The sequence below is a fragment of the Coenobita brevimanus genome, chromosome 84 (genome assembly GCF_032717465.1).
Source record: "Coenobita brevimanus isolate Jiangsu-jjx chromosome 84, ASM3271746v2, whole genome shotgun sequence".
NCBI classification, from domain to species: Eukaryota; Metazoa; Arthropoda; class Malacostraca; order Decapoda; family Coenobitidae; genus Coenobita; species Coenobita brevimanus.
Window position 1 is genome coordinate 49,656,048 of NC_137037.1, and position 13,271 is coordinate 49,669,318.

The following is a 13,271-nucleotide window of genomic DNA, read 5'->3' on the forward strand; positions in this document are numbered from 1 at the left end:
AGACCAGGTGTTAAGCTTAATTTAGTCTCCCGGAATAGACCAGAGAGAGAGAGAGAGAGAGAGAGAGAGAGAGAGAGAGAGAGAATAAAGCTCACAAGTTCAATGAAAATAACAGTTAAGAGCGAAATAAAACCACACAAACCAATTAACGCCACCTGCTACACGTAAGAAGTTCATCTTAGAAATATTTTGAGATAAAGACGAATGATTATCAGCCTAAGGATAAAAGGAGACGTTTGAAAGAGAACCCTAAGATCACCTTCCCCTTGTAGCCATCGTTGTTTGGGTTGCATAAATCGCTGAAGTGGATTCGTGAAGAGTATACGTGGGTCTGAAAAAATCTATGTAAGAATTGGATGCTGTGGCCTGGGCAGGAGTGAAGTGTGTTTCGTGGGGCAAAGATTGACTCAGAATTCTCTCTTTTCTCACATTTTACCCCAGCTGACGCCAGACGATTTTATTCAGCTGAGAGCGAGTCACAGGAAGCCTTAAGATGTTTTGTTTGTTTTTTTAATGCAAGGAAGAAGGAACCCAAGGCCAGGAACCAGCAAGACCGTTCCCCTGAAAAATAAAGACAAACAGAGACCGAAGAACCTGACGTAAATACCTGACCTCCAATAAAATCCAATCAATGAACCATATTTTCCACGGTAACCAATCATTCATCGTGGTTATCATGAATTGGTAGCGACTCTGACAGCCTACTTGTGGGTCCCGGGTTCGACTCCCCAAAAATTAAAGGAAAATCGCAGAATCTCTCGCCCTAATTGGCCATCTGCATGTGTGATCCTTGTGGCAGACAGGAAGCAACCGTCTGCCATTGCATTTATTCTTTCTTCTTTCTATTCCTTCTTGCTTTCTTGTCTTTCTTTCTCTCTCTTTCTGACTCTCCTTTCTTTCAGTTTTTCATTCTGTCTTCGTCTTCTTTTTTCTGAAGGACATGTTATTTATTTATTTATTTATTTTTTTTAATATAGGAACGGCCTCTTGTACTAAATGGGTTTTTGAAGTTTTTGATTGTCTGCTCCACATTAAAAAAAAAAGTTTAATATAATCGTGTGGAACTATCATGACTAAAAATAAAACATCGACGTGGTGAAAGGGTTAATATTAAAAATTACAAAAAAAAAAAAAAAAAAAAAATTGAGGAGTATTTGAGGCGATGCTTAATTTAGGATGGCATTATTATAAACGTAAATTATAATGGATAATTAGTGTGATAAAATGTTAAGGTTAAGAACTTTATTGAATACCTGGATGTTGTATTTAACTTGCTTCTTATGCCCTTCCCCTCCCCCACCCCCACCCCAACACCCACTATCGTACCCTGTCACTTCTCCCTCTCCCCCACCCCCTACCTTTCCCCTCCCACCTTTCTCCTCCTCCCCACCCCTCTACCCTATCCCCTCCCTCTTTCTTCTCCTACATTTCCCCTCCCACCCCTCTCCCTTACCCCTCCCCCACGTCCATACCCCCTCCTTACCTTAGAAAAGCTACCTCCTTACTTATTTCCTCTCCCTTCGTCCCCTCCCTCCTCACATCCCTCCCCCCCTCCCTGCTTTCCTCCCTCCCCTCTCTCCCTGCGTATCTCTCATCTTCTCTCACGTTTCCTCCTTTCTTCCACCACTTCCCTTCTTCCCCTTAATTTCTTCACAGCTTTTCTCCCTTGCCTCCCTTCCTCCTCTCCTTCTCTCTTCCCCTTCCCTATTTCCTTCCCTTTCCTCCCTTACTTCTCTTCCGACTTCCTTCCCTATTACACTTTCCTTCAATGTTTTTTCTTGTATAATTCATCTCGCTTTCCTTCATGTTTCCTTTATGTACTGTCTTCCTTCCTTCCTTCCTTCCTTCCTTCCTTTTTTTCTTTCTTTTTCTTCTTTCCTTCCTTTCTTCCTTCCTTCTTTTCTTTCTTTTACTTCTTTCCTTCCTTCTTTCTGTCCATCCTTCCTTCCTTCCCTCCTTTCTTTCTTCATTCCTTCCTTCCATTCTTTTTTTCTTTTACTTCCTTCCTTCCTTCCTTCCGTTTCTTGTCACCATTATTTTCTCCCATACATTATGCTTCTTCCTTTTTCTCTCTTCTCCCCTCCCATATTCACCCCATCCCATCACCCTCCCACCCCACCTCTTCCCTCCTCATCGCATATTCTCTCTCTCCCTCTCCTCCCTCACTCCTCCCTCCCCTCTCCCTTCCAACTTTTTTCTTCCTCTCTTATCATCCCTTCCTACTTTTTCCTCCCCTTCCTCTCCTCCCTCCCTCCCCTTCCTCCCTATCACCCATCTACTCTTCCCTCCCATCTTGCTCTTATCTCACCCTCCCTCACTCCCCTCCCCACCTCTCATTTCCTTTCATCCCTCTTTTTCTGCATGTTTCCTACCTTCCTCCTCCCCCTCCCCTCCCCTCTTCTCCCCCCTCCCCTCTCCTCTTCTCCCCCTTTCCCCTCCTCTCCCCATTTCTTCATCTCCCTTTCCTGCATCTCCCCCTTCCCTTCTTTCATTCATATCACCTCTCATCTCCCCATCTCCCTTCTAGCTCTCATCCTCTCACTCTCCCCGATCCCCCCTCCCCCTCCTCTTCCCCCTCCCCTTTCTCTCTCTTTTCAACCCTAACCATTAACTTGACATACCATCACCTGGCACTCTCCCCCTCCCCCATCCCCTCCCTCCATTTCTCCCCCACCCTCTCTCACTCTCCTGCTTTTTCTTCTTCCTCCCTCACACGTTTTCTTTCTACCCTCTCTCCTCCCTCTCTCTCTCTCTCTCTCTCTCTCTCTCTCTCTCTCTCTCTCTCTCTCTCATTAACTACCATTTTCTTTTTGCAGGGTGAACTAAAGTCGAACATTTGAACACCACACCAAGTAACTACAGAATACGTTTATCATAATCATCCTTAAATAACTCTGAATACTTAAAGGGCACACTATCCTGCCTACCTTATCTTTAAAAATTCCTTAAGTAATATGTAGTACTGTAAAACTTGAAAGAGGCCTCGTATAACTTACATTATTAGAAGTTACATAATCTTACATAATCTTTCTTTTTTGGGAAGGAGGGATGGCGTTGGAGTCATATCTTTCTCTGGTAACAATTCCCTTTTTTTTTCTGCTCTCATTGGTGTTTATCTATTACGTGCATCTTTTTATCTATCTATCTATCTATCTATCTCTTTATTTGTTTATTTATTTATTTTACCAGTGATGGGCAGTTATAATTCTTGATATCAGCGATCCTTCTAATTTTTTTCCATATGCAGCGGAAGTATAAATATATCAATATGAGTCCACCTCAGCATCCACCTCAGCATTTCCTCTCTGCAACAACATCATTAGTTTATCTAAGGATCTGTTGGCCCCCTAATTCCTTCATTTAAGTCAACAATACTTTTCATTCTAGACCAGATCTGCTAAAAAGTCTCTCACAGTACAAGTTACGTGGTTCTCACAAGTAATTTCACACAATCGGTACCGCAAACTTGAGCAAATTGGTAAATCAACTTCGTGAGTAGTAATAGTAATTTTGTATTTTAGTATCGACTTTACTGCAAAAATGGATATAAACCTGACTGCATTAGGAATAGAGCATATAACTAGGACCTCATGTTGAATCCAGAGCGCGATTATAGATGCCATAGGTAATTCAAGCACACTGGTAGTAGGATCGAAGTCTCCATACAGCTCACACTCTCATTTGTTATGGTTGTCGATATTCTGTCATTAGCTTTTTTCAGAACTTTATGAATCAGGGTCAGTCATAGCAGACTCTCTAAATGGGTTTACGTAAATGTCGCTCAAAAATTCAAACTTTCTCTCTCTCTCTCTCTCTCTCTCTCTCTCTCTCTCTCTCTCTCTCTCTCTCTCTCTCTCTCTCTCTCTCTCTCTCTCTCTCTGGAGCATAGGAACCTGGGGCAAGTCTGTTCAATCCCGACACTTAAGGCAAAGGTGACCAGCCTCGCACGCCCCTGAGCTGCATTATATGAGCAATAAACCGCAAGCTTCCCTTAGACGGAAACTCCTACCCCATCTGATTGAGGCACCTAAACCCACTACACCACCAGGCTCCCAATATTTCGCACTAACATTACTTGGTGTGGGTGGAATGAAGAGCTGGTGTGGGTGGTATGACGAGCTGGTGTGGGTGGAATGATGAGCTGGTGTGGGTGGAATGACGAGCTGGTGTGGGTGGTATGACGAGCTGATGTGGGTGGTATGACGAGCTGGTGTGGGTGGAATGACGAGCTGGTGTGAGTGGTATGACAGACTCCGGTGTAACGTGATCCCACCCGGCCCCACCCTAGATCGTACTTCCCAAAATACCACCCCACCCCGCCACGCAACCACCCCCCACCCACCCCCGCATCGACCTCCCCCTCCCCCTCTCTCTCTCTCTCTCTCTCTCTCTCTCTCTCTCTCTCTCCAGCACACCTAACCCCTGCGAAGGTGCTTTATACTGAGTCGTTTAATGATCTTCCAAGGAGATAACGAAGAAATAAGACACAAAGGATGTGGAAAGAAAATGAAGGGCTTGGATGTATGCTTTTGAAAATGCGTGTAGAGTCAATCTTTAAGACATCCAGTGTCGTGCATTCCTTTAGTCAGTCTCTCAGTCTTTATTGGCTCCGTGTGACTGAATTTCCTCACAACAAAACCCAGCTGAATTCTTTGACGGTACAATATGGAGACGGGAGCCAGGACAGACTGCGGCGGCCGAGGTGATACATGTAAGGGTACGGGCGTCCCTGTGTAGCCCAGCGCCTGCCAGGGTGGAGCAGGTGAGTACGGCGGGGCGTCTAATTAATGGCATATTTACCCTGGCTCGTCTTTGGTGGGCGAAATATATGCCTTTCTCTTGCGGTAGCCAGGGATGTCGACCTTAACTTATTTAGTGTTAGCTAAGACATTGCAGACTCATTCAGGCTCTTCTTTGCTGAGTAAATCTGTGCTATAAATTACTTACACCAATATAATAGAAGTCCTCAGATTTTGCTTGACTAAATCCAGACCCATTCTGGTACTTTGCATTTTATATATATATATATATATATATATATATAAAGGGGGGCCTGTCGCCAAGTCGGAAGGAAGGATGGGTACAGAGGGAAAATGTGAGGGAAGTAAAATTCAGAGGGCTTGACAATATAAACGGGTACATAATTTTCTGCAGCCTGCTTTCAGTGTCTGACTTAACCCAGCAGTATCTAAAGGTTTACACAGGTAGCGATAAACCAAAGCAGGAGCAAAGAGGAGTAGTACAGTGGTCGGCTGCCTTCACTTTGGGAGAACGTCTTAGTGTTTCCGTAGTCAGTTATGCAGTTACGTCTTGAGACTATCAGCCTTATAAGCCGCATTCTAGGTGGCATCAGAGGCTCCGTAACACCTCTTCCTCTGCGATTTATATTGCATATTACACCTGACATTCTCTGGTATGGTATTTAGCCTAGATAGCTTTAAATCGTCATAGCTTGCATCACCACCACACAAGAGGAAACTGTGGTGCAATGCCCAGATTTCATCGCTAAGAAAGAGGCGTTGAGAAATCTTCGAAGTCACGTACCCAACATATTTAGCTAAGCCCTCTGTCTGATGTGATTTTTCTCTTCTGAACAAGATCGTTTGGTGTCAGTTTCAATAACATTCCTAGATGTACTGTATCTTTTTTTATCTAACTTGTTCTAAAATTATCCTCTCTCCATCTCGAATGCTGAGTTGTAACGACAGATTAGAAGTAGAATATGATGCCAGTCACGAAGAAGTGCTATGGAAAGGATGTCCAGCTCTAATTTTGTATTTTTCTGTCCCTGAGCTACGTGGCACAGGCTGCAAAAGGACGAAAATCTGGGCCATGTTAAAGTGAAATAAGTATAGTGGCAGACGAAGGGGTACTAGAAACTCTGAAGCTTTTGACGATATTTAACTCAGCTGAATAAAATCGTCTGCTTTTAGTACGAACGAAAACCCCGAGTGCATCAACCGCAGCGAGAGAGGTAAAGTTATGTAGAGCTGAAAGAGGTAAAATTAATGCTATAGTAAGCTTGTTTCCATTTGATAAAGCTTGGTCAGAACTTGAACACTAAATCTTGGTTCCATGAAATATCACGAGCCTTAAATATGAGGCAGGACTCTCCTTGGTTACTAGTCAAAATCAACCCTCAACCCTAAATACACATGGCTATCAATAGAGCTGAAAATGGGTTAGGGATTTTGGACAGGTGAGAAAAAAGGTGCCACAGTCAGGTAAGGTACAAGAGAGATTCCCCTGAGCCCCGTCTTTGCGGGGTAAAATATAGTGTTGTTTGGCTTCTACCAGCAGTGTCAGGCTTGAGTTGTTTAGTGCCAGGCAAGTCCGTTCAGAGTCACCCAAGTTCCTCCTTCGTCACTATACCCAAAGCAGGATTAAAGTGGTAGGATCAGTAAGATGATGTTCTGAAAGGGTGGTAGTAGTTGTAGCAGTAGTAGTAGTAGTAGTAGTAGCAGTAGTAGTCGTCGTCGTCGTTGTTGTTGTTATTATTGTTGTTGTTCTTGTTGGTGTTAATAAAGATTTTGAAAGAACATAAACCTGGAAGCCTACAAAAATGTTATCCAAGAAAAACTGTGCAAAATGGGGCCAATTTCAAGACCCGTTCATTTCGAGATGCCTAGACACATTCCATTTACAAGACTTGAGGTCATAGGTAGAGGGAAATACAGACTGAGGAAGAAATTTACACCTTTTGCATGCTCAAAGGACTGAGAAATTGCACTGGAGAGCTGGACAGAAAGGAGTGAGATTGCTTTGCCAGTGGGGTGCTACGCGTCTGCCGCAACGGAAAAGGGAATCAGGGAGGCAAATCACATGAACGAAGTGGTGGACTGATATAAGTGGAATACAGATTATGTCACCCCTTCGGCACCAGTGGCTTCACCAAAACTGAATAAAATCGTCTGGTGGGAGCAAGACCAAAAAACGATAACAACCAATCCTTATCAGCCTCATCAGGGTGTAGAAGAACCCCGAGTTAAGCCACCGTAATTCAGAAGCCTCAAGAGACCATCTTACGTCCTTAAACCATCTTATGTCCCGAGACCATCTTACGCCCAGAGACCATCTTGCGTCCCTGGCAGCGCTGACGTGAGGGAACAAGTACACAAGTTTTGTAGGGATGCGGGACCATTTGGGGCCTAGCTAGAGTGAGAGACCTGAGTGTGAAAATCTCGAAGGAGCCGAACTGAAGATGCGTGTATAAATTCTTAGGCGTGACTGACTGAGGTACTCCCGAAGATGCCCCCAGTATCTAAAAATAATTACTAACCGGTACATCATTGTTAAGTAAGGGTTAAATTTTAGCACCTAATCGTCTGGAGGTAGCCAGAATAAGGTAAAAAGTACGTTCTAGCAATAAAGTTATCTGAAATTTCAGCGCCAGAGGAGTATAGAAAAATAAAGGAGCAGAGAGGGAAGGTAGGGACGATTTGCTGAATAAAACCGTCTGGAGGTAGAAGGAATAAGATAATAAAACTAACTCCCGAGGTTTAAGGGGTTGAAATCTTTCGTGGTAGAGCAGCAGCGCCGGATGAGACAAATAAAGGAACGGAGAGGTGAGGGTAAGGACGGGTTGCCAGGTGTGGTGGTGGTGGTGGTGGTAACTGAGAAATATCAGGTTAGCTTATGTAAGGCCCCTCGCTGCTGTCTAGGGCTGGCTGGTGCGACGCGTTCAAAGCATCGTAGGGCAGGTTACCGCAGACATATCTTCACGGTGACACTGCCTACCGTAAGCTGAGTGCCCGTCTGTTTACGTCACCGGTACCGTTGTCTTTGAGCAGCGGAGGGTCTGGTAGAATTCTAAGATGGTTTACGATCAAACTCCCAAGACACATAATAAATAAATAAACAAATTAAAAATGGTTACATACTAGTTCTCCAGACACACTGACTGCTTGCAAGAAAACTGGACACTTGAGGGAGGGAGGGTCAAGTTATTCTGAGCAAAGTACTTTAGAAAGATTAAAGATATATGGAGATCAATTTATAACTTAACACCTACACATACCAACCATCATTTCGGCCATGGACACAAGAATCACACTGTTTCACAAAAAAAACGAGTGTTATTCCGCACAGCATAACAGATACGTGACTCTCTCCATGTACCACTATCTTGCAGTCTTCCGTATTTCGTCGGATTGCTGTTCCTTATTACGCATGTGCCACGGCCAACAATACGCTATCAAATGACAATCACGTCCCGGTGCAGTACAGGGGATTGAATAATATACCGATACCGCATGACTACGTTCCGGTGACAGGATTCCCGAGCCGGTCAGACTGGTGGACACAATATGTTTTCGAATTGTCTCTTTGGCGATCAGTACAATTATGGATCTTGACGCAAACCATTACTTGTGTTCAAGGGGGAAGATTTCGACTTGGAAAAATATCACTTCCTTAATGGTGACAGTATTAACACTCTCAGGCTCCTATGATTCACTCCCAGTTGAATAAAATCGTCTGGTGCAAGCTGGAAGACTAGAGTTGTTCCGAGCGTGAGAGGGTTAACGACCTTGGCGAATTAGGCAGAAAGAAAACCTAACACTTCTTTTCCTCTGACTCACTCTGCGCCTCAGTCAGGATACAGAGAGTCGTGTTCCGGTGGGGTTAAGAGCCTTCTTAACACCTCTCCCTTAGCGATTTATTTTCCATACCTATCACGCTTTCACGTTACCTGATATGTTCACTACCAGCTGAATAAAATCGAACCTAACACTAGAATATGGTGCTAGTCACGAAGAAGTGCTATGGAAATGATATACACCCGCAGTATTATCTTATTCTGCCATTGAGGTGTGGAGAATAACACTAGAATATGATGCTAGTCACGAAGAAGTGCTATGGAAATTATATACACCCTGTCACGGAGTTGAGGATATTAACACTAGGAGACGATGCTAGAGGCTCAACACTAGATTGGGATGCTATACTCCTTTTACTCTAACTTGGCCTAACACTGCCGTCTCTCCCTCTTGAATTCTAAGCTGTAACAAGCGATTAGCACTAGAATGTGATGCTAGTCACGAAGAAGTGTTATGGAAAGAATGTAGAGCCAGAGCATTGTCTTTCTCTGCCAATGAGCTATGTAAAATAAGTTACAAAAGGACGAAAATCTGGGCCAAGTTAGAGTAAATAAATAGGATAAATAAATAGGAATAAATAGGCTAAATTAATAGGCTGAATAAATAGGCTAAATTAATAGGAATAAATAGGCTAAATAAATAGGCTGAATAAATAGGCTAAATAAATAGGCTGAATAAATAGGCTAAATAAAAAGACTAAAGAAATAGGCTAAATAAATAGGCTGAATAAATAGGCTGAATAAATAGGCTGAATAAATAGGTTGAATAAATAGGTTAAATAAACAGGCTAAATATATAGGCTAAATAAATAGACTAAATAAATAGGCTAAATAAATAGGTTAAGTAAATAGGCTAATTGAATAGGCTGAAAAAAACGAGACTCAGCTAGGTTAAGGCTGATCAACTACAGCAAATTAACAAAGCTCTCTCTTCAAAGTAACAAAACTCTCTCTCTCTCTCTCTCTTCAAAGTAACAAAGCTCTCTCTCTCTCTTCAAAGTAACAAAGCTCTCTCTCTCTCTCTTCAAAGTAACAAAGCTCTCTCTCTTCAAAGTAACAAGGCTCTCTCTCTTCAAAGTAACAAGGCTCTCTCTCTTCAGAGTAACAAAGCTCTCTCTCTCTCTCTCTTCAAAGTAACAAAGCTCTCTCTTATAAGTCATCAGAATAAAAGTGAATAATAAAAAAAAATCATGGCATCTACTGAATGTCAGCTTTGTTTGAGAGAAAGAGAGAGAGAGAGAGAGAGAGAGAGAGAGAATTTGGGGGTGAAAAGGATTAGGGTAGACTAGGGCTGAACTGGTGATGATGGTGGTAGTAGTGATAGTAGTGGTGGTGGTGGTAGTGGAGGGGGTAGTGACAGTGGTGGTAGTATAGTGGTGGTGGTGGTGGTGGTGGTGGTGTGGTGGTGGTAGTGTAGTTTCCAGCTCTCGGGACTCCAACCAAGGGCTCTGGTTACGTCGAGGTTGGGTTGCGTCATTCTACCCGAAGGTGTTCTGTTACGGCCGCTGTGTAACGTCAGAGGGAGGGGGAGGAGAGGGGAGGGGGGGTTGTAGGGGTGGGAGAGAGGGGGAGAGGGGTTGTAGGGGAGGGGGAGAGGGGTAGGGGAGAGCTGAGAGCGAGGGGGAGAGGGGAAATGGAAAGTGAGAGAGGAGAGACAGTGATGTACGGAGAGGGAGCTAGTTGAAGACACAGGAAGGGGGAAGAATTGAAAGGGGAAGGAGAGAGAGAGAGAGAGAGAGAGAGAGAGAGAGAGAGAGAGAGAGAGAGAGAGAGAGAGAGAGAGAGAGAGAGAGAGAGAGAGAGAGAGAGAGTAAAAAATATAAAAAAGATTAATTTAGGAGACAATTATCAGTCTAGGAGTATTAAGTATAACTCACTGGATTTTTTTTTTACAGAGCTTAATTAATTTTTTTTTTTACAAGGAGGGGTTTCTCAAGGTTAAAAAAAAAAATGGGGCTGAAGTGAGCTAGAATCATGTTTTAAAAAGTCCCCCCCCCCTTTTTGGATTTTTTCGATTCTTTTTTTTTTACTTTTCTTTTTTTCCGTGTGATAATTTAACCCTCCGGCGGCGGTGAGAGAGGTGGAATAGATCACCAAGAGTTGTCCCGACCATTGAGAAGGTTCAGTATAATCTTGTGTAGGTAGCAGGCATGAAGCGGAGGAGGGTGTATTATGCAGAGCGTCTTAGTGCTTCTGCAACTCTCTTCAAGTCTGCAAGGAGGGAGGGAGAGAGAGAGAGAGGGATTGCTGTTGAGATGCTGGCTCCCCCCCCCTCTCTCTCTCTCTCTCTCTCTCTCTCTCTCTCTCTCTCTCCTTCCTTTTATCTGGCTTATAAAATCTGTTTCTCATTCCAACTTTCTTTTTCGTCTATCATTTCTGTCTCGTCACTGCCTCAATGAACTTCCCTCTTTCTCAGCCCTGTCTCATAAGCTATCTCGTCCCAGCTCTTATCTCTTCTCCTTCTCTCATCCCGATTTGGTCTCCCTTTATTTGGAAGCTATTATGAATTTCTCTCTCTCTCTCTCTCTCTCTCTCTCTCTCTCTCTCTCTCTCTCTCTCTCTCTCTCTCTCTCTCTCTCACTCTTTCTCTCTGCCTACCTCCCTTCCCATTCCTCCCCTGTTTACTTTCCTGCCTTTCTTATTTACCTTCTCGCCTCCCCTACCTGCCTGCCTGCCTGCCTCCTTACCCTGCCTTCCTGCCTGCTACCCTCCTGCCTGCCTGCCTGCCTCCCCTGCCTTCTTGCCTGCCTGCCTGCTGCCTGCCTGCCTGCCTCACAAAGAGCGACACAGTAAGGGTGACACCCGATATTTTCACTGCAGCCTCGGGTGGCGCCTACAGTGTCTTGTTCACGTACACACACACACACACACTCACACACACACACACACACACACACGGTCATACATACCCTCCCACACACATAGCCATATATACACCAGCATGCACACACACACACACACACACACACATATGGTCATACATACCCTCCCACACACAGTCATATATACACTAGCATGCACACACACACACACACACACACACACACACACACAAAATGATACCTTATTCTCGCCGGTGAAGGAGGTTCCCAAGCACTTTTTCCTTGGCGATTTATTTTACCTACCATACCTTCCTACTTCCTTGTGTTCTGCTTATGCCTTTTTACTTCCGTGATTGCATAACCAACGAAGATGGGGTTATGCTATAAGCTGAAATAAATCGCTAAGGAAGAGGTGTTAGGGAGCTTCCTTGACCGACGAAAGACGGACCCACAAGAGAAGCTATATTTTAACGTCTAACCCCCTTCAGTCTCTCTCTCTCTCTCTCTCTCTCTCTCTCTCTCTCTCTCTCTAATAAAAGTAAAAATTAATTGTAGGTTACTGTATATCAACCACACGAGGCACACATCTCTTTTTTTTCTGAGTCAAATTCTTCCCCTAGAACACAACCAACCGTCGCAGTTTACACCCAGGTCCCTAATTTTAAGGGTGGGTGGACAGGGGCAAAGGAAGAAGACAAACTGGGTCCACGAATCCCCTGCAGAATTTCTATGACCCTTTCAGACCGATGGCGCCTTTTCTGTTTGTTTTTTTTCGCAATAAACACATTCTTTTTCGTCTAAGGGGAGACTCATCTAACTGTAGTGGTTAGATAGTTAGATGAAGACCTCAATAACCCCTTTTCTAAGTGAGGTGAATTTGCACTGTCGGATAGTTCTAATTTCCTCTAACTTAAACAAATCTAACCCAACTAACAATCTAAATAGCCTAATCTAAGCAGCTGGCTAAACTAACCTGATTGATCTAGCCTAGCAAACTTTATCTAACTGCAACTATACTGAGTCATCCTTCCTACAAAACTATCAAATTATCTGTTCCATAGCGAAAAATAAATAAAACTAATGATAACCACAATAATAATAACAACAACAATAATAATGATGATAATAATAATAATAATAATAATAATAATGTTACCTTGGGGACCTTTGACATGTAGGTAAGAAACGAACAGTAGAGTCAGTCAGTCCTGTCGCTGCTGCACGAACTTCAATGCTTCGTTACTGCTTCACTTTTGCGATTTAGTTTGTATCCTCTTTAGCCTTCCACGATTAAGGGAAGTTACATTGCTATCAGTAGTACTTTTGAGGCGTCTGTGTACTCCTTTTAGCGTTACGTCACTTAATGTAGTACTTCTGAACCTCTACACTTCACTGTTTATCATATGTATCACTTTCGAAATGGGTTTTGATTCTCTGTACTATTGTTAAACAGTTTTGTCACTCTTTTCAGGATCTTGTCACCGTCTCTGCTACTCTTTCATGTCTCTACTATAGCACTGTATGTACTAGTTTTTTTTTACATTTGGACCTCTCTGATAGCGTTAGGGTACTGCCATTTCCGCTTTCTGTCATCAAATCACTGTCTTACACAAGTTGCCTTTAGTTTTTCTTAAAGTGTGTAACCTGTGCTTCGTTTTATTAAGTAATTGTCTACACTTCTGGTTAGAGCATGGTGCACTTTTTCGACCTTGTACCTGTGTCTGTTTCACTGTCCTGCCATTTCATACTCACCCTAGCAATGTGAGAAATGCGGCACTCCAGTTCCACACACATGTATACAACTGCTTCCTTCAATAAACCGAACACGCGATATCAAGAAAGAAATGTGTTTA

The 13,271-nt window shown here is 43.4% G+C and overlaps 1 protein-coding gene across 6 annotated transcripts in view; it reads right to left on the reverse strand.

Moving 5' to 3' along the window:
* The window catches only part of Sobp (Sine oculis-binding protein), a 91,947-nt gene that overhangs the window by 38,562 nt on the left and 40,114 nt on the right, over positions 1-13,271 (reverse strand). The window contains exon 1 of one of the 6 annotated variants that reach the window (XM_080280231.1): positions 12,575-12,685. The exons of the other annotated variants lie outside the window; for them this stretch is intronic. Within the exon in view, the coding sequence (XP_080136357.1) occupies positions 12,575-12,592 (18 nt within the window). The 5' untranslated portion in view covers positions 12,593-12,685. Of the gene's footprint in view, positions 1-12,574; positions 12,686-13,271 lie in introns of those variants that run through there. 6 annotated transcript variants of the gene reach the window in all.